Raw genomic sequence first — 22,430 nt, forward strand, 5'->3', positions numbered from 1 at the left:
CTTTTGATTCATTGTTTTACAACTTAGAGCCTCGCTCTACTTATATAATCCCATGGTCCGCGGACCATGGGTAGATCTCTATAGCCGACCATAGATTACAAAATTGAGGGCAGACAAACCTATGACTCATCTACAATTTATGTGCTTCGCGCCCACAAAATGCGGAGTCTTTACATCGAAGTTACAACTTCCGACCAAAATCTAGGCTTTAAGCCCCAAAACTTCCCTTGGGGGATCCCGCGCCCAATAGGCCCCTAACACAAACATAGTGACTCGCCCTCGAGTCACTCCGTTGGTGTGGAGATATTTGCGTGAAGACCTCCCAACTCTACCTGGACTGCTACAAGGTCAGCAGAGCACTGAGTGGTTGCCTGCTGTGCTTCTTGGACGCACTATTAAGAAACCACTGTAGTTGAACTACTTCCTGAATCTATTCCTCTGTTCCCTGCATCTGTGCAAGCTTTGCTTCAATAGAGGCTGTAATGATGAACGCCTCATCAATCCATGGTCGTACGCTTGCGTTCAAAATGGCTTCCTTGTGTCGAGTAGTGTCCACCTGCTCCTTGAGCACTTTTTCCTGTTGCATCCACACGAGCCTTTGTGTAAGGGAAACCATCTGCGCGGTCCCTTTTATCTCATCATATTTCTGCTGCAGCTTGCGCACCTCTATTTCTAAGCGTTGTATGTTTGGGTCCTCCTGCAGAGTGGTGAGAACCTCGAACGACTCTTCAAATAGCTTGGTGCAGTCTTTCACTGCACTGTTGACCTATGATATGGTTGTTATGAGCGCATTGGTGCACTGTTCTTTAATCTCTAGCAGAGTTGAAGGCTATGCCTTTAGTTGTAGCTCAGCTATCTGAAGGTTCAGCTCCATCTAAACCTTGGCCATCTCTTCCTTAGCCTTGCACACCCCTACTTCCAGTCTCCGGATGCACACCTCTACTGGTTCCTCTCCTTGGATGGCCAGCTCCGGGACCATCTGGCAGGATTTGTCGACCACCTGCACAATTTGTCAGTTCTACGCCACTACCTCATCACACTGTAGGCTCAACTGTTTGATGTTGATGCGCTGCTCTCTCATGACCTAGAGCACGTGACCCTCCCTGGCTCACAATTCTACAGTAACTCTGTCCTGCAAAACATAAAGTGTCTCCAGAGGTAGCGCAACCATGTTTATCCTGATCCCCTTTAATCCACTAACCACAGGCCTGTTGGCCTAATTTTCTGCCATGAGTGCTCTCTCTGGTAGCACTATGGTGTTGGTCATGTGGGCATGCAGCATTTCCTTAGTCGCTTTCATTCCTAGTGTGAGGCTAGTTGACACAATACCAGCCTATGGAATGCACACCTGCAACTCTTGTATCTGTGCTCGAAGGGACCCCAACACCCTCTGGTGTTCCTCTGTAAATGGTTGGAGGGCCTCCATGGTGACGTCCCTCACCATCTCCCCAATGTCATGTAGATCCCCCTCAGTGAGGGTGATTAGGTCGAAAGAAGTCTTTGAGGCCTTCGACTACTTCCGGGGCCCCACCTTCTCTCTTGGGTGTTGTCGTTTCAACTATGTGGATGTTATCTGTGGGTCTGCACCACCTTTCTCTGGATCTATTTCTTGTTCTGGCAAAAGCAACTTCCGGCCTTCACGCTCCTTCTCTGTTGCCTTCTGTTGCATTCGTAGTGTCGCTCACTTCCTGCACCTTGGCTAATGTTGCTTCGTTCCTTCTCTTCTCTGCCAACTATGCCATCCGTAGTTTTTCCTCATCCTTTTTCTTCTGTGTGGAGGAATTCTCTACTTCCACCGCGGAGCTGGTTAGAGCACGCCACTCTAGCGGCCACAACTCAAGCACGACGAACATGACATCATTTGTCGCCAGGTAAGGTAGCTTGTGCCATGTCTTTGCAGGGTCCTTGCGTGCCCTAATGTACACGTGGTGGAAGTCTGCTTTGAACTCCGCAAAGCTTTGCAGACTGTTGTAGACAGTGGGTGATAACCATGGCTTGCGATAAATCCCCATTTTGATGTTCATCTCCATGAACACCCATAATATCTTGTTGTCTATGATCCTCTACGCATCTCTGGTTTCCCACAGCGAAGTGTACTTCGCTGCCTCTAGAAGATCCTACGCAATTGTTGGGAATTGGCTATCCTCGAGCAATTCCCAAGCCACCAGAACTATGGATGGCAAAAGCCATGCATAGTGGAAATTCTTCCCCTCCTCCTGTGCCTCATGGCAGTTCTCCAGGAACTCTCTACACAAGTATTCTACCCAGTTAAATTGGACCCCTTCTACGCATTGTGCCGCAAGTGCTACCACCAACGTAGGCACCACATCCACGCGACACTTCCGCATAACTTTCCCAGTCAATATCTATGTCGCAACTTTGGCCACAGCATTGTTGATGCTAGAAATCGCGTAGCCTCTCTTCTTCTTCTCCAGCTTGAATTTTTTCTTCATGGCTTTTGCGATGGCCAAATCGTCACTTTTACCCTCTGAGATATTCACTGGGTCCTCCCCTTTGCAAGGGAGCCGGGTAATTCTAGTGAATCATATGATCTGTGATGGGGATTGGCTCCTCCAGCCAAAAACACCCATCATGCACCAGGCAGAGCAGCTGCCTAATGACGAAAATAGTCACTTGGGCGCGATGGTAATGCAGCACACAGAGCTTGTTTAACAATCCTTCCTTTTCTACACCTCTCAGCCACTAGCGCAACTCCAACTTGATGACTCTCGGTAGTGTGTTTTTCTTCTGGTGCATTTAACGGTTGCTAAATGTGGGAATTTCTTGTGGTCTGTGAGATCCCAGTCTTCAAATTTCAGCACAGGCACTCACCCCAAGTGCACTCCATAAAAAATGATATAGTCAGGGAGCAACGAAGTCTACAAAGAACTTTCACTCTCATCTAGGTCCTTGGGCACCCTTGCTTTCCCCTTTTGTGGAGGAACATACATGGGTAGCCTGGTCAGAGGGTCTGCACCCTGGGTTTCCACCTCCATCTCTACGTCCTCCTCCTCTTCTACCAGGATTTCTTCAAATTATTCCTCCTCCTCATCGACTTCCAATTTGATAGCCTTTCCATTTTCTTCCATAGTAAGCCTAGTTCTCAACGGGTTTCTAGGGAACACGCGCATTGGTACCATAGGCTGCTTGTCTTTCTTGGGTCTTGGCGTGTGCAGTGATTTAGGGATTTCTGCAACTATACTGGCAGTTTCTAGGGCTTCGCCTACTATTATGGCCTACGCAACCTCCTCAGCAGTCATTTCTCTGGTATCCATGGCTTCCTCAGGTGCTGCCATACTGCTATTCCACAATTCTCTCAACGGCTCAGGTAAGTTCTCAAACAATGACTTCGACTTCAAAAGATCAAACAAATCTGGGTTCATGAATCTCTGGGCACGCAATAGCTGAATTCTCAAATGGCCAAGTGTTGTTTGTTGGACAGCCCTTTGTAATTTATAACACCTTTTGAATTTGAATTCAACCGTTCCCCCCACATTCGGTCCATTAATGCTCACTTGGCAGCAGATTTTCAAGAATCTGGTCCATAAAGTTCACCTTAAATGCCTGTCACCCGCTCCATTTGGTCTCAAGCCAAGCATCACATCATGAATAGTGACTGTAATGGTCACTTTCTAGCCAACCCATATGGCAGTGTAGCTACCCTCGCGCTATCACGGACCCTATGACACTTCGCTATTGTGCATAGTCCTAACATTGCACAGCTCCCAAGCAAAGTAATTTATAGTCCCACGACACCTTTTAGCTGCTTGGAGCACTAAGCCTATGATTCCTACAGTTCGTCAGATGGTCGGGCCACCTGTGCATGCCTTCAAATGACTGCCATTGACTTTCCTGGGAAGATTTCTCCATTTAACTTTACCAACTACACCGCGCCACTTTATGTGATCTCCTTAATAACATACGGTCCCAACCAATTCATTTTGAGCTTCCTTGGGAATTGATCAAACTTAGTATCATATAGCAACACCAAATAATTCACCTTAAAGGTTCGCAACTTAATATGTCGATCATGCCAAGCCTTTTCGTGCTGCTTCTGTACTTGCTGGTGAAATCTAGCCAAAAAATGTTCTTCTTCAAGCTCCTCCAACTGTGCGAGCCTCTTCTCTAGAGCTCAATGATCCGTCATACCTATGAGCATGGATATGCGCAAACTATGCATGATATACTCCATAGGCATTACGGCCTCTACTCCATAGACAAGCCTAAAAGGTGTTTGTCCCATCAATTTCTTGCATGTTGTCCTATAAGCCCATAATACTACGGGTACGCGTAGGTCCCAATCACTTCGCTACGCATTACATACTTTGTTCAGTGCATTGCATACCTTGTTGAACGCTTCCGCGCAGAGAACCTTCTGCGCAATTGTTCTTCCTACATACTGTCTTTCCAACATGAAGAGCCATTTGCACATTTCCCCCCCCCCCCCCAACACATGCTTATTGACCATACCTCTCAACATGGAGCTCATATGCATCCACGTAGGTTTTTTTCCATATGCCTATGCCCACCTAGCCAGATGCACATGCAGATCATTCCATCCATTTTACTTGTCTGTTGATCACACCCTAGGCTTCCCAAATTGCATGCGCATCATCCTTCTACATTCACGCCAGTCGTCAAAGCTCCCTTTGTGTGTACCCCACCACCTCGTGGGTGTAGTGCACAATACCTAGCCCAAGGCCTGGAAGCATTGTTTTCTAGCACCTCCCTTTCAAATTTATCCAAGAAGGTATCTACCTCACTTAGACCATCATAAGTAGGTAGGTCTCTCACTTCTGTCGATATGCAGTGCAGTGACCTTGTCATCGTATTACAATTCAGTGTAGTTACCTCATGTAACTGATTCTTCCATCGCTTAGTTTCCTCATCTGAATCTGAAGTACAGGAGCTTTCACCTTCCCATGCAATTCATCCATCCATAGTGGGATTCACCCAGTCCTGGTTTCGCGTTGTTATCTTATAAATGTAGCCCAGATCATCATCACTTTCATAGTCGCGCACCGGCTCCGCATAGCACGATCCTTCAGCAGGGTCCACGGGTATAATTACGTGTAGTGACTTCTTTCCAAAAATCATTTTCCGCTTTTTCAGATTAATCACCCTGTTCATGTTAGTGGCCCAATCAATTCCTAAGAGTGCGGGGTAGGGATTTCTGTCATCAACAATATTTATCACCTCAAAGTCTGCTAGCGCACTTGCTCCAAATGTCCACGGTTATTCCTTGCAATCGCCCCATGGGTATTATTTTCTATTGGTCCGCCATTCACAGTTGAATAGGAGACCATTGTAGCGTAGGTCTCCCCATTTGTTCACATGTCTACTTCAACAGAACATTCACATCCGATCCAAAATCTAGGATAACTTGATCCATCTCAAATTCTCCAATTTGTGTGGTTAGTCTCATTTCTCTTCCCATCCTTGTCTTGTGTTTTTCGATCTTCCTAACTACACACGGTTCTCCTGGCGCAGTCCCAGCACATCTGTTAATGAGTTCTTGTAACCTTTTTACCACCTTACTATCGCACAGTAGCTTCATACATGTTTACAAGAATGTTGTGAGCATGGATGGGTCCATCTCCAGCTCCGGTCTATCTTTTCTTCCTGAAGTGGAGGCCTCTGCGAAGCTCTTCTTAGCTTCCATGAAGGTTTCCCAAGCGTGCTCCAAATCAAACTTCGCTAATTTCGCCAGAGGTTTGCGAACCCAAGTACTATCTTCCGGCTATTTGCCTTTTTCATCTCCTGTTGCAATTCCACTTTGGAGCAAAATGTTCACATTTGGATCTTCCTCGCGCGACTCAGACCTCATCATCTGCAGGTTCTGAGTTTGGGGAGGTGGTAGTGCTCCTTTGTTGCGTATCCTAGCTATCAGCGTTGGACAATATTCTGTCTCATGATTAAACAAGGTACAATACAAACATGACGAGCACGTCGGATTTGTACACTCATGGGCATAACGCCCTGGCCCTCCACAATTGTAGCATATCAACTGTACGCAACCTCTTCCAGGTCCTCCTTCACCTTGGCCTCGTCCGTGCCCCTGAAATCCTATTCGTACCATTCTGCATCTTGGTCAAGGGGTCGTGTTTCGGCCTAAACTCTATAGGTGGGAATTTTATCCATCATTAACTCATATCTTCTACAAGTGCACTCATCGTGTCCCACTAACCTACAAAAGTTGCAGAAAAACTGTTGTGAATTTTGTGTATACTTCTGTAACAAATGGCAGTTGTCTATGGCATGTTTTCCAACTATTTGACAAATCACACACCACAAAGAAGGTGCTGCACTAGGTCTTGCTTGTGCTTCCAATCTTAAGGGCATCGGCCCTCCTCCTACGAGGTAATTTGAAAACACTAGGAAGTGGTCCTTATCATGACCCTAAACCTTGCATTTTACACACCACACCTCTTCGTGCACTTCTCGTCGAGTTGCCATGTCTTGTTTTAGACTTTGCATCTCCAGGCATAAATTCTTCAGCTACACGTGGATCTGTTGAACTCCTAGGTTGGGATCCTACATCAGGGTCTCATGCAACCTCATCATGATCTCTAAGGCCTCTGCCTAAGTCATTAGCTTTTTCTTTGACAACGCTCTCCTCAGATGTGGTGTTAGCGATGCTACAAACCATTCACGATGTTGTTCATCCATCAGATTCATATTAGCTTCACGAATCATGCATTTCACCCTCTGATCTAGCTCCCAAGGAGTCTCGCCTAGTAGCATTGTGATCTCTTTGAATCTAATGATCGACTGCGCTTCAGAATTCGACCTGCTAAACTCTCTTTTTAGAGTTGCTTGGATATCTGTGATTCCCGCATTTGGATTATCATTGGAGTGCTTGATATACCAGGTCAATGCGCAGTCCTGTAGGGTGCTAACCAGTGTCACTTTCTTTATATTGTCATCTGTAATTCCTTGCACTTCCCATACGGCTCTTAGAATGAACCAAAATTGGTCTGGATCCTCATTTTCCAATCCCTTAAACATAGGCAACTTTATCGTGCTTGCCATATTGAATTGTGGTGGTGGTGGAAATCAGCCACTTCATAAAAGCTGCTTTGCTGCCCTTGGAAATCAACTTTGGTGGGCTGCTAAACTCTGAGCTGATGGTGGAGAACTCGAGGAAGGGCCATTTAGTGCAGGAGACACCCTTCCTACGAATCCTCAGCCTTGTTCCCTCGTATTTGGCTGTCAAATGGCTCATAAATGCTTGACCTTGGTCCAAAAGTTGTCCAAAAATCTGCAATAAACACGTATTAGCCTTCATGGTCAAGTGACTATTCTCATTCATCCAATTAACATAAATATACTCAAAAGCATGCATAAACTATGAAGAATGGTGGATTTATGGAGAATAATAGGCAAAATGAGCCCAATAAGTTACCCATTTTTGGGGCTCATCATCACCCCCCTGCTAAATGGGTTGCTCATCCTCTAAGCAACTAATCTAGCTCATCATCTTTGATTGCTTTGACTGCCTCTCTCACATCCCAGGCCTTCGAGGTGATGTCTTCTTCTCGGTCATGAAATCTTGATTTTCTTTCTACTTCCTCCCACTACCTGTGTTCCTCTTCTTCTTTGACTCCTTCCAGCAGTCCTAGAAGCAAGGGAGGACTGAACTTTAGGCCAATCCAGTTGGCCTGTATATTTTGCATTGACTGTTTATAGAGGGGTACCCTTGCCAAGGCCTCTCTCATCCTGGTTGGGGAGTGGTATTCTCTTATTTTCAGACTGTGGGGCAGTGTGTTCCACCTTCTTGTGCAAGCATGAATGCAGTTATCCCCCAACAGTCTTTCCATGTCCTCAAAGTGAGCAATGGCTTGCACTTGTCGATCAATGTAATCTGGTAGAACCTGAGGGTTGTTGGCCAGGTGCTAATGGGCATATATTAAAGCTGATGTATCCTTTGGTTATGCCCTGATCATGAGTGGTTCACTTAGCTCTTTGTTCATAATATTCTGAATCTCTACTGCCCTCTTTTCCTCATGATTTAACCAACAGGCCATGGCCATAAGTTGCACATCTCCCAATATAGCATTGGGGTCCCATAGAGTCATGTTTGGAAGGGCCAAGTTGTGTAAATAGAATTCGAATAACTTGGCCTTATCTTCTACTGAGCTGCTGTCACAGAAAGTCATGAATTGATGGTAATTTTGAAATGGAATGGTGCCCCTTTGGGCCAAGGTGTTAATCTTGAACTACAACCATTGATCTTTAAGATATAAGGCATATGACTTGGCAGGTTGCCTAGACTGCAAGGCCTCTACTGCCTAGCTGGCCATGCAGGCTAGTTGGGCTTCCTTCTCTTGTACTTGTTGCTTTAGAGACTGTATTTCCTCTGCTGCCTGTGAATCCTTCTCCTGTAGCTGTTTTGTTAGTGCCTCAACCTCAGCCTGTAGCCTGTCCACTCTCTGCTATTCATCAAAGGTTTCTTTATCTGCTGGAGGCTTTCGTGTTGCTATTTTTCTCCTAGAATGGAGTTTCTGTCTTCCTTATAACGTCCCTGTAGACGTAGCTGCTGTTTCAATAGCTCGTTCTCTTCCTGTAGTTTGGCCCTTTGACTGCTTTCCACATGCTTCACCATGGCCAATTCTTTCCTTGACTCCTTGAGTTGTTCTTCCAGGTGGCCTATGTCTGCCACACCCTTGGACTTGGCAATCCTCATCCAAGTGTGAGTCCTAATTCTTTCTTCTTCTAGTGCAAAGAAGAGTGGCATTGCAAATTTCTGGGGAATTATTTTCCCGGCTTCTAACAGGTTATAGTCTAAACCCAAGCTAGGCTGAGGGCTTGGTTCCAATATTTCCTTTGTCTTTTCTTCTCCCTGTGATTTTTTGGTTGCCTTTTCCTCCAATTTCTCAGTCTCTTTTAGCTTAGCCCGAGTTTCATGTAAAAATTTCTCAGCTTCCTGTAGAGCTGTCCTTGAGTCCATCACCCTAATTCTCTCTCTCCAGGTGGAGGTTTTTGGGCTTCCTCGTTCATAAGTGACGGATATCTTTGAAGGAGACCCTTCTTTTGGTTTAGGTGTTGTGTCCTCAATGACAATTGGCTCCTTTGACTGTGGCTGGGGTCTGCCCACTTTGATCCGTGTGCTCCTCCTTGCTTTAAAGTACATGGAGGTTTGCCTCTTTCGCTTCCCTTTTTGTTTTGGAGGTGTGCTTAAGGCGGCAAGCACAGCTGCTACCTCCCTTGCCAATATTTCAGGTGATTTCTCCTTTTGCTGTCCTTTTTCCATGCTTCCTGTAGAAGTCCCTGTGTCAACTGTTTCTGTCTGTATTGTGGCCATTTCAGGATGTGTTTTTCCCTTTTGTTTCTATGTGTCTGCTTTGGCTGTGATAGCCTTCATTTTGGGTTTTTCTACCTTCTCTGCTCTCCTCTGCATTCTCTTTTCCCTTGGTGTTTGTGTTGTTGTTTCTTCCTCTGTTTTAGGCTCATTAATCTAGCCCTTTCCCCCTTTTTCTTTCTGTCCTTGTTGTGCTGGAATATCCTGTGTTCCTTCACCATTGGTTTTCTTACCTTCTTTAGTGTGTTCTCCCTCCTCACTGATGGATGCGGTGATGTCTTTGGCCAGAATTCTAATATCGTCATCCTAGGACATGTTTCGGAAGATTTCCCAATATATGGGGATAGTGTAGGTGTGTAAGGCATCTTCCACTAATAGCTTGATGAGCCCATGATGGGCCAACTGATTTGGGATTCCTTCATTTGATTTTGTACCACATCCAATTAGTGACTGAAGAAGAAAATAGGGGATGCTCAGTTTCTTGTCTGGAGGTAAATCAATTCCATGCCGTAGTTCACATAGCAACTTGAAATGATAACTGTAGACAATGCTAAACCTCCCTTCACATGTAATTTACTTCATAATTTGGAAACTGACCTCACTCCAGAGAGGAGGCAAGCTGATTCTTCGAACCCCGTTTTTGTCTTCTATAGGATGTTCCTCGGGTAGGAAGAATGTTTTCCTGGCAACTTGGCCCAATGACCTCTCTTCTTTGCTCCAAGGGAGCCCTAATGGTAGACCAGTAACATGATTGATGAGCTCAGGGGTAATTTCTAGGGTCAAACCCCTAAAACTAATTGTGGCATGTGTCTTTGATTGAGGTCTCAGGGACATTAAAAATTCCTCCATTATCTCCTCGTCATGACCCCGAATTTTGTCAAAGAATGACATCCAATTGGCTCGGGTGAAAAGGTCCACCACCTCAAGATGCTCATGCAGTTTGTTGGGGTCCGAGGGTTATTTCCTTATGAATCCCCCTGGCATGGTGAGAGTGCTCTTTTTTATGCTTTGATCAGAAAAAGGAATGATGTTTATGGTTTTCCCCCTGAACTCAAGAAGGGATTTCTTGGGTATCCACTATTAATTAGCAACTATTCCCTGGTTTTCAAGACTATTGTTGCCCAGAACTCGGTTGTCTGTTTATGAAAGGAAGAATTTTGTTTCTACAGACAGAGTACAGAGCTCAATTTTTCTTCTCAGCACACATACAGATATACAAATTCAAAATTTTTCATACACAGGCTGGCCCCCACAGTTGCATATCTTCCCTACAGGAGAATTTTAAAAATAGGAATGTGGAGGAGAATCTTGATGCAGAAACAACTGAGAAACCCAGTGCAACACACAGGAAAACGTTTTACTTCCAATTCCCAGGTAGATTTTTCTCTGATTCCCCAATCTGATACCATTCAATTCACCACCTTTTCAAATCATACCATGCATAGAAGAGTTTTTCGAGCCTACCTTGTTTGGAGCTCCAAATTCGACGAAGAAAAATCCCAGGCTTCTCTGCTTCGGAAAGTTGTGCAGGGTTTCCTATAGAACCCTTCCTGTAGAAGACCCCCCAGTTCCTGTAGAATGTCTTTGTGCCTCTGAGTGAGCCCGATACGTGGGAGATTCTTGAAAACAAGTAGAAAAACTGGTGGAGGACGACTGGTTAACAGCTTTTGGAACCAGAGAACGCGTACTTCGGTCGAGGATGTTGCAAGTGCAAAATGAATAGAAGGTGGTGTGAGTTTCAGCCGAGCATCTATTAACTGCGGCGTAATTCGTGGTGAGGGGATGAGGTGGCCGGGCCGAACCGTTGATCCGACGTCACGGCCATAATTTCTCTCCGTGTTTCTGACCGAAATCACCTCCCCTCTACCATTAACCACCTCCACCACTACCAGTCTCGACGATTTCTTCCTGAATGGACACTCCACACCTGTCGGTTGCACACTTCGTCAGCAATTTTGAATGTAGTTGGCTCATTCGAATCCCAAGAGGCTATGTAACTAGCCGAGGGTGGCCAGTTAGCTGGCCACCGATTCCATTCAATTCGAACCATTTCCATAGGCATGCAGCTCTTAAAATATAGTTTATGCAATTGACGAATGAGTTTAGACACTTACCTACGTGGTCACGGCCGCGTTATGCAGATTTCGGGTCTTGGAACCACTCCTTCATTTGTTGTTGCTTCATGCACGGGTGTTAGAACCCATTCCTTCCTTCGTTGATGCTACATGCATGGGTTTTTCTTGGCTTCGGTTGCTGATGATATTTTCTCATTCGAGATGAGCCCTTTGCATGTTTCCTTTGTCGTTTTCGGTCGTCCCTGTTTGCAGAGTATGTCTCGCAGAGGGATCGACTGCTACAGGATTCCTGTAGGATGTCCTGTAGTTGCTTATCCTCCTAGGATGCAAGCTAACATGAGCAGGGCTATACTATTGTCGAGGGGTTCAGCTGACAAGGAGTCCAGATAGAGATTGACAGGTATGGGAAGTGAAAAAAAACTGCTCTTGATTTGTCAATAAAAGGTTTTGCTGGCAGTATGAGGAAAACAGGGTTTGTGACTGTGCAGGAACAAATAATAGGATAGGTGGAACAGAGGTGTAAAGAGATGAAATAGGGTGACATGTGGTGATGGACGAAAACAAGGGTGTTTGCAAGCCTAGCAGGAAAATTCCAACCTTCGGATTCCCTTCCAAGATCAATTTTGGCCTGTCTGAAGGTTCTATAGGATCTTCCTGTAGAAGACATGGAACTTCCTGTAGAAGGCCTAGAACTTCATGTAGAAGGTGAAATCTTAACCTGAATGTGATCAAATCCTAGAAAAGGGGAGTGGTCATGGAGGAAGTGTCTGTGAGGGATGCTTGTAGCCTATTGCTGACCTCTGTCCTTGCTTTGCGCAACCCTCCTAAACTGCAATGTCTTCCCTGCAACCTGCAATTATTCAACAGAAATTAGGATGATTTCTTTTTCTTTTCTTTTTTTGGGTGAGACAGTTGGGGCGCCTCCAGGAGATTTTCACCCTCACTGTCTACCCCGGGTGCCTCTAAGAGGTTTTCACCCAAGGATCCTTTTATTCTTTTCTGTTTTTTCTTTTTCTTTTTTTTTCTTTTTTTTTATGATCAAGGTGTGGGTGGAGTAGAGACAGGGCCTTGCTCCACTACCAACACTAATTTATCCAGAGTTTCAATGAACTCTTGCTTGCAAAGGGGCTTCCTACAGATTTTCAATTGATGCACGTTGAGGAGCATGGGGATGGCTTCTTCATCAATAGTGTTGATAAGGACTGAACCATTGTCGTTGCATTTCTCCACTGCATATGGTCCCTGCCACCTTGTCCTCATCTTCCCTTTGAAATCCTTATATCTTGATTCATATAACAACACCCAATCTCCTTGTTGAAATTGCTTTTCGTTAAGGTGCCAGTCATGCCATATCTTTCTTTGGATTTGAACTACTTCTGAGTGGAGGAGGGCCTGCATTCTATGTTCATCTAATCCATTCAGTTGTAACCTTTCCTGTTGTGCATGGCTGGGATCCAGGTTCAGCTGAGCTGCCAACCTTAATGTGTTGTACTCGAACTCTATGGATAGTAGAGCCTTCTTCCCGTAGACCAACTCATAAGGTGTGAAATCTGTTGTGGTTTTCCAAGTGGTGTTGTAGGCCTAGGTGACCTCAACCAAGCGATCTGCCCAATCCTTTCTGCTGTTGCTCACCACTAAGTCAAAATCTCTTCTAAAGCCCTATTAGTGACTTCCACCTTCCCATTTTCTTGCGGATGATAAGGGGTGGAAGTTCTGTGCTTGATCTTGTGATGATCGAGCAGGTCTTCAATCAGGTTAGAGGTGAACTGACTTCCTTGATCTGTGACTAATTCTCTTGGGTAGCCAAACTTGTAGAAGATATTTTCCCTTAAAAACTCAGCCACTTTTTCGTCGCTGTCTTGATTGCCTTTGTTTCTGCTCACTTTTTCAGATAGTCTGTGCACACAATGATGTAAGACTTTTTCTTTGAAGGAGGGTTGACGGGACTTACAAAATCCATGCCCCACTTCTCAAATGGCTCGAAAGTCACTTGAGGTTGGAGGGGCATTTCATCCCTCGGAGTCGGTTTCCCCATCCTTTGACATCGGTCACATTGGCTAATGTATCTTCTAACATCTTGATGAAAAGTGGGCTAATAGTAGCTTACCTGTAGAATTTTGAAGGCAATCCTTTTTGCTACAAATTGGCCTCCACAGGGTCCATCATGACAGGTTAGGAGAATGTCAAAAACTTCCTCCTCCCTAACACAACGCCTCAGGATCTAATCTGGGTTGAGTTTAAACAAGTTGCCCCAATCCAAGTAAAGGGGGCACTTTTCCTCGCAATTCTGCTCTTCTCTTTTGAGGATAGGTGTGGAGGGAACTGTGCCGAGACCAAGTAGTTTGCTATGTTAGCAAGCCATGGAGAGAGTACTGAAATAGCAAACAGGTGTTCATCTGGAATCTGGTCATCCACCGTCCCTTCTTCACTTGCAGGCAAATCTAATCTAGACAGAAAATCAACAACAACATTTTCGTTTCCTGGCTTGTCAACAATGGTTAAGTTAAATTGTTGCAATAAAAGTAACCATCTAATGATACGAGCATTCACCTCAAGTTTATTCATCAAATACTTTATTGCAGCATGATCAGTGTGTACAAATGTTTGATAACCATTGATGTAGTGTCTGAACTTGTTTAGGGAATGGACTATAGCTAGGAGCTATTTCTCAGTCATCAGTATAGTTTAATTCTGCCTTGGATAGGTTTTTGTTGACAAATTATATGGCATATGGTAGCTTCTCTTCAACTTGTCCTAAGGCTACCCCTATGGCTTTGTTTGAGGCATCAGTGTGGATGTGGAAAGGTAGGGCCCAGTTGGGACCTCTCAGGATTGGGGCAGTTACCAGCTTATCTTTCAACTCATCCAGAGCCTCTTGGCAGTTGTCAGTCCATTTAAACTCAACATCTTTCCCCAAAAGACCAAACAATGGTGAGGCTAGCTTACTAAAATCTTTAATGAATCTTCTATAGTATCCTGCTAAGCCTAGAAAACTCCGAACATCTCTTACCTTTTGAGGAGGTGGAACCTTTTGGATGATAGCAATTTTGTTAGGATCCACCTATAATCCTTGTTGAGAGATTGTATGACCTAGCACAGTCCCTTCAGTCATCAGGAATTCACATTTTTCAGGACTGAGGGACAGGTTCATTTCAATACACTTGGTTAAAACTTTTCCTAGGTTAGTTAATACTTCTTGGAAGTTGGACCCATAAGGAGTAAAGTCATCCATATAGATTTCTACTGAATCATGAACCAGCTTAGCAAATATGCTCAGTACTGCTCTCTGGAAAGTGGCAGGAGCATTGCATAGCCCAAAGGGAAGGACCTGGTAGGCAAAGGTACCCCATGGACAAGTGAAAGTGGTCTTATCTTGGTCTTCCAGGCTGATTTGGATCTGATTATACCCGCTGAACCCATCTAGGAAAGAAAAGAACTTCTTCCCTGCCAGCCCATCTAGCACTTGATCTATGAAAGGAAAAGGGAAATGGTCCTTCTTGGTGGCTTTGTTAAGTTCTCAATAATCTACACATGTTCTCCACTTCCCATTTTTCTTGGGCACAAGCACCAAAGGAGAAACCCATTCGCTGTCCGAGATGGGGTAGATGAATCCTGCATCCAACAACTTTTGCAATTCTTCTTTAACAATGTCCTTAAGGGTTGGATTCATTCTCCTCTGAGGCTGCCTGACTAGTTTACAATCCTCTTTAATTCAAATGTGATGGGTACAGCCCATCGGATGGACTCCTTTCATCTCCTTATAGCTCCAAGCGAAAGCATCCAAATGGCGGTTCAATAAGCTACACAACTCCTTCTCTTGGGAGGGAGATAAGGACGAGCTGATCTTCAAGGTTCTTTCAGGGCCAAATTCCACATTCTTAACTCTAGGAGAGGTCGAATCAGCCACACACTAAAGCGCTGGCTTGGGTACCTTCCACCAACTCCTCTGATGGCAGCACACCGAGAGGTGGATTTTGAATCAAATTCTCAATTAGGTCATCCTCGGTTTGAGGCCCTGCCCAGGTGGCTTCCACTGTGCACACTGGTGCAGAGTAGACTTCATCCTCATCTTACTCCTCCAACCAGAGAGGTAAGTCATGTTCTAGCAGAGGTTGGGCAGGAGGATATCGAACTAGGTGTTTGGACATAGGCCCATTCTTGATGGTCATGCTCCCAGCTCAACAACTGATGTAAGAATCCGCAGTAGCTAACCAAGGCCTTCCCAAAATGAGGGGGTATCTAGTGAGTTTTGCCTTTGGCTGAAGGACCAAAAAGTCCACAGAGTACTCCCAAGAATCAACAGAGACTAGGACATCCTCCACAATCCCTTCGGGAGTCATAGTGGAGCAGTCTACTAACTGCAGTAATGTCGAGGTTTTTCTTAAGGAACTCTGAAGGTTGAGTTTGAGCATAGTGTCCCTGGTCATCACAATAATGGAAACCCCTAGATCGATCAGGGTGTGGGGGATTATGGTGCCATTGATGTGGACATCAACTACAGGACTCCCAGGATCCAAATATTTTGGACAGATTATTTGCCCCAACATCAGATCAGACAGTTGTCCTATGACATTGATAGTCGGGGCATCTCTCTTGCACCTACCTGGGTGCCTGAAGCACTTCTCCTTGATCAATTTGTTGTAGATTGGTACATATTTTATGGCCTGGAGAAGTGGGATTTTCACACACAACTATTTAAGTTCTCCCAGAAGTTTAGTCTCCTCTGGGTTTGGTTGCGTGGCTACTGTTAGTCTCTCAGGAAAGGGTGGAATGGCTTTGGGTTCACTTTCCTGTTTCCCTTCCTCATCCTCCAGGGGAGGAGGTTGGCGATCTAGAAGGACCTTTCTAGATTGAAGGTTGATCTCCTGAATCTCCACAGCATAGGTAGGGCATGTCGTCTCTCTAGTGTATACCTGCTGGGCCTGTCTGTTGTTGGGGTTTGGGTTCAACTGAGCAGGCATCTGGGGTTGTCTTGGAGGAGCAGGAGGTAATGGTTGTGTTTGAGCAAGCGATGGAGGAAAAATAGCGGAAGGAGAGTTGTATTGGGGCCTCCACCCCAGTTGAGGTGCATTCCACTGAGGTTGTGGCTGAACATGAGAGTGAAATGAATGAGTAGTAGGTTGAGTATGGTATTGAGATGGATAAGACCAAGGAGGATGTGTGGACCATGAAGGATGAACAGGGGGGCCCCAAGAAGGCATGTGAGCGGATTGGTTAGGGTTGTAATAAGTTTGGGATGTCCCTTGCATCCCTTGCTGGTAAGGTCTCGATCCCTGCGGCCTGCTTTGGTTTAGGAAGTAGAGTAGTTCAGTGGCTCCTTCAGCCCCTTGGTACATGGCTTTAAGTCCAGGTAAGGTTGGGCACTAGTTTGTGGGGCTGTCTTCCTCACAAACAAAACATACCTCCATTGAGTGCAATGGACATTCGTTCTTGGGATGCTTCCTTGTACATCTGGGACAAAAGATGGCCAAAGCCTTCTCAGCTTCCTCTTTCTTTTATTGGATTCGGAAAGTATCTAGTTGCATGGCAATGGTCTGTCTCATCTCACTTTTGAGGTCTTCCATCTGATTTGCAAACTCATGCTTGGAGAAGGTGGCACTAGCTGAAAGTGGATTCCGCCTACCTCTTTTCTAGGCCACCCTAGAGTGGTTTCTAAACACAGTCTTTATGTCCTCATAAGGTAGTTGGTAGATGTCTCCTCCATCTAGCAAATGGAAGGTATCTAGAAGGTCTTCAGGGACTCCTCGGAGTAGAACTAGCTTCAGAGATTCAAGGTCAAGTGTGCACCTGGCCCTTTTATAACTAAGTTGGAACCTTTCTTCATAGTCTTCTAAATACTCATCACTTCCCATGGTCATCTGAAAGATCTCTCCCTTCATTTCCTTTGACCTACAGTAGTCCCGGTATTTGTTGTTAAAGGCTTGCTGCATCTGAGCCCAAGTTGTGATACTATTTCTAGGTAACCCCATGAACCAATGTAGTGTTGCATCCTTGAGGGTAGAGGGAAAGAGTTTCAACTTTTGCTCATCTTCTGCATAGTCATAAGTTCGACAAAGGACAGAAAACTCAAAGAGGAAGGTATCAGGGTCTTCAGTGGTCAATCCATGGAAGTTAGGTAAGGCTGAGGGACTTATGTTTTTCATTTTCATGTCCCCGTTGGTCTCTCGGATGGGAAAGGCACCTTATATTCTCTCTTCATCTCCTATACCATTTCTGTGTTCAGCCATGGTCTCAAGAGGAATTGTTTCTTGCTCTTCTTCTGTTATAGGATCTTCATATATCTCTGGAGGTTCACCTATAGGTTCTTCTGGATCACTGCCACCGAAGAAGAGAGAAGGGTGACTCAATGATGTGGTGGGGGTGTTGGGTAAGAATTTCCCTGTATTGTCTATGTTCCTACGAGGCATGAAAAGGAATATTTTTGGTGGAGTTTTGGTGTTTCTTTTCTGCTTGTACCTGAAAAACTGAAATAGATTGAACTGAAACTAACTACAATCTATCTTGCTGAATTGAAAATGCAGAATTGAAATGAAAGCATGAAATGACTAATCTATGTTGCTGAAATGAAATTGAAAAATTGAAATGCTAATCTACACTTGCAGAATTGAAATTGCGGAAATGAAATGCTAAGCTACACTTGCAGAGTTGAAATTGCGGAAATGAAATTGCAGAATGGAAATGAAACAACTACTATGCTTGCTGAAATAAACTACTAAGCAAAAGATTGTAGTAGAAAATAGAAGGAAAGCAGCAATCACAAATACTCTGACACTTCCTCGGCAACGGCACCAAAAATATGGTGGGCTCCAGTATTGCAGCAATAATGCTGCAACTCCTGGGACTCCCTTCTTTACTTTTATCAACCTGGTAGTTCATAACAAACTTGGAAGCGACGGTGCTATATGCACAAGTACTAGCTCTTGCCGCAGGTTGTCACTGGATCAGCTGGCACAAGTCCACTAGGAGCTTAAGCCAACTTCTATGAGCTCTTAGAAGAAGCTTTTAACTGTGACGGATGAAAGTTACTCAAAGGAAGCTAATCTTCTTGCAAAAAGAGGCTGAAAGCTGAAAGGAAATGCAAACCCTAGCAAACCCTAGTTTTACTGACTAGCCTTATTGGTGCAAAAAAAGGACGATGAAACTATAGAAAGGGATGCCATTGACTCTTGGGGAGGTAAAGTGCATGTGTCTAAGCTACTTCTACAGTGAAATCTTAAAAGGAAAATCTTTTTGTATTTTTGTTTAATTTTGTAAGAATCATATGTGCATGTGCTTTAACTGTTTTTAACTATGCAAAGGTTGATTGGTGAAAGGAAATGGGTTAGGTGCTTCCAGGAGGTTGGGAAGGTAAGAAGAGGACCTAAGAGGTCCCTAACACCCTTCCAGAGAGTTTCATAGTGTTAGACCTCAAAAAATCGCTCACGTGATCTTCTATAGGAAGTCTGTAGGGGTTCTATAGGATGTTCCGAAAGGGGATTTTGAAGGGTTGATGGTGGAAGAAAGGTGGAAAAGTGGAGATGGAGGTTGGATGAGGATGTGGAGGGGTCTAGGACCTGGAAAATGAAGCTGAGATGTGATAAGGATGGCTGGATTTGTTCAAGGATGGATAGAGAAATGTTGCACAAAAATATGGAAACTAGGTCAAAGTGAGAAAATGTGGCAAACCAAGGGCAAGAATCTGAGTTAGGGGATGGAGTAGGTTGCACTGATGGAGGAAGGGTAGGCAAGGAGGTATCACAGGTGTTCTACACACTATTTCTTGAAACTAATCAAACAAAGACCATGCAAACCAAATATCTAGCTATTATAACTTACTTTGACCTAGGAACCAGCAACCATGATGAACATAAATTCGTTGGCAGAAAAGCATGTAAAATAAATATGAAAACCAAGCATGAATGGATCTAAGCATGTGATCGCATCTGGTATCAACTTTTTCAACTGAGAAACTAATGCTAGCAATTGCATGAAGAAGCAAGAACAGTGTTTTTTGGGCAGCAAGGACACCTTGGTCTCAGCTCATGGTCCTGAGGAGGGACAGGTGAGATCCAGGGTTGCTTGATGGCCTTTTTCGAATATCTTTCTTGTTACCAACCTATCAAATCATCTAAAACATGAAAATCTTTTTTAATCATCAAAAATGACCTAGGTAACCAAGCAAGATTTTAATCTACTAGCAGAAATTATTTTATGAAGACAGAAAAAACATATAACAGTACATAGAGGAAGACCTGGCACTAGGGTTGGGCCCGACCCCAAGAGCTACAGGCTCCTAAGAAGAAGCTCAGAGCTGATGAGAACTGAAACTAATTTCCATTACTCAGAAAATAACCATGTCACAAAAAATGTTTTACAGCAGAAGCTCCCAAATGAGATGAAAGGCAGAGCAACACTACAGTGCAAAATACAAACTGTTCCAAAAGTAAACTACGAAGGCTGGAAGCCTTCCTACTTATGCACTACGAGGACCTCCAACAATCCTCCTTAATTCAAGGGGCTTGGCTACTCAAAACTACAAGTACTCGGCCACTTCACAAAAGCTACTCTGCTGCCCTTGGAAATTAACTTTAGTGGGTTGCTAAACTCCGAGCTGATGGTGGAGAACTCGACGAAGGGCCATTTAGTGCAAGAGACACCCTTCCTACGAATCCTTAGCCTTGTTCCCTCGTATTTGGCTATCAAATGGCTCATAAATGCTTGACCTTGGTCCAAAAATTGTCCAAAAATCTGCAATAAACACGTATTAGCCTTCATGGTCAAGTGACTATTCTCGTTCATCCAATTAACATAAATATACTCAAAAGAATGCATAAACTATGAAGAATGGTGGATTTATGGAGAATAATAGGCAAAATGAGCCCAATAAGTTACCCATTTTTGGGGCTCATCAGAGGTGTCAACCGCGAACTCAGTAATGAATCCTCCTATAATCAGTTTGAACCAATGATCAACGATGCGTGCAATGTTATCCTCCGACGCTTCCAACCTTCGCACTAACTCTGGGGTCCACACAATAGGATTGTCGAGTTTCCACCTTCCTTGGCTATCTACTAGCTTCACGATCCACTCGTATAGCTCAGTAGGGAAAGACGCGAAGAAGATTTCATGGATCTCTGTGTACAGGTAGCAGTCTAACCACTCTTCTTTTGTTAGTCGCAAGTTCCTATTCTCCTGCACCGTGAACTCGTGAATTCTTCTGTCCAACCGTCCTTCAATTTCCTTCTTAGTTGGATTCCAATGATATGACATCAAACATTTCTATGTAGATTCTAGTCCCAGCAATGGAACCATTTGTTGGCTTGATGGGGCTTAACCCAGGTTCAGAGTTATTTAGCCAAACAAATCCCTACACAACTGGCCCTTTCGACATCATCCCACAAAGTGCGGAGTGAAGTCTCACCCGAAGTAGTGTGGGGGGATGCTGGAACCAAGTTTCCGCACCCTTGAGATGTCTAAGGGATCGATTTAGTCCAACTGTTCCTACCTTCGCGCAAGTTACTTCAGGCACTATTCTGACCTACGGGACCTTTGCGATCTGTTATAATCGCCTGCACGTAGCCCTACCCAGGGGCTAAGATGCTTTCACACTACTATGGCAGCGATCTGTGCTATTTCCCCAAACTACACTATGTCTCTTACTTATCTTCTTAAAGATGTTAGTTAACTTCACGTAAACATATACTTTATCTCACATTCACTTAATTAACACAATCATATATGTTCGTGCATCATATAAATAGTAGAAATGCAATTCATACCCGATATATTCAATGCAAAAAATAGGAAATAAATAGCCAAGAATGATATAAAACTTCTCTTTATTAATGCTTCCAACTGTTAAAGACTCGACTTGCCTTACGCACTCAGTGGCAGGAGTCCACGCACTCAGCTACAGACTTCTAGGCTAATTCGGATCTTGGGAGGAGGCCCCCAATATCTAAAAGATTGAAATGGATCTTGGGGGGAGAGACCCCCAAGATCTGAAAACTTGAATTGCCAAAAGAAAAAAGAGAGGAGAATGCCCAATAAAAAATACCAAAAAGAAACTTTTTATTAAAACCGATAATAACTGTAAAGCCTACATTGCGGTGGACAATCTGTCCTTTTACAAAATGTGACTTGTTACTTATAGTATTTTTTAGTTACAATACCACGGGTCAATTCCATGGGTGAAGGAATACCATGGGTGGATTTTACAGTACCCCGGGCGGATGCCATTTACAATACCATGGGTAAATTCCATGGGTCGATGAATAATATGGGTGGATGAGTACCATGGGTTGATGCCATTTTCCATTCAGATCATTTCCATGGGTGAATGAATACCATGGGTGGATTTTACAATACCACAGGCAGATGCCATTTACAATACCATGGGTAAATTCCATGGGTCGATGAATAATATGGGTGGATGAGTACCATGGGTTGATGCAATTTTCCATTCGGGTCGTTCCTCCCTCCTTAAGAAGCAATGGTCCCCATTGCATAAAGTTCCCTCCTACGAAACCTTTGTTGAATATGAAGAGCCACTGAAGATAAGGGTTTTATATGGTTAACCCAAAACCATGATAAACGAAGATCTGAGGATAGAGATACCCTGTAATGCTTGTGACCAACTGTGATTCTGATAGTGTGCAGCCTAGCAAATAGACTTTGATAAAGTGTGGGTTTGTGGATGACCCATAACCATGAAGAACAAAGATCTGAGGATAGAGATACCCTGTAATGCTTGTGACCAACTGTGATGCTAACAATGTGCGGCCTAGCAAATGGACTTCGATGACAAGAATTTTATGCGGTTGACCCATAACCGTGCTGTTGGTTATTGATGAAGTAGCAGGTGACTACATAGCCTGGGGTGGGAGGGCACATCTCCAAATAACCTACGCCGAATGCTTCTATGTTGAAACTGATGAATGTGAAGCAGGTGTGTACTAAAGTGGGGTGGGAGGGCGCATCTCCAATTGGAACCCACTCTGAATGCTGCTCCAGAATTAAAATGGGCATAACTCAGTCAATATAACTCAGAATATTTATTACAACCTATTTTTCAA

At 44.3% G+C, this 22,430-nt stretch overlaps 1 protein-coding gene across 1 annotated transcript in view; it reads right to left on the bottom strand.

Annotated features, from left to right (window-relative positions):
* Positions 1-430: 430 nt before the first annotated feature.
* LOC149227227 (uncharacterized) overlaps positions 431-22,430 on the bottom strand; it is a 33,474-nt gene continuing 11,474 nt past the window's right edge. Inside the window, exon 4 of the mRNA XM_089380432.1 lies at positions 431-766. Coding sequence (XP_089236558.1) covers positions 431-766 — 336 coding nt within the window. The remainder of the gene's footprint in view (positions 767-22,430) is intronic.

The sequence above is a fragment of the Pinus tabuliformis genome, chromosome J, assembly GCF_031772625.1.
Source record: "Pinus tabuliformis cultivar Carrire ecotype Pingquan chromosome J, CPIR1, whole genome shotgun sequence".
Taxonomy (NCBI): Eukaryota; Viridiplantae; Streptophyta; class Pinopsida; order Pinales; family Pinaceae; genus Pinus; species Pinus tabuliformis.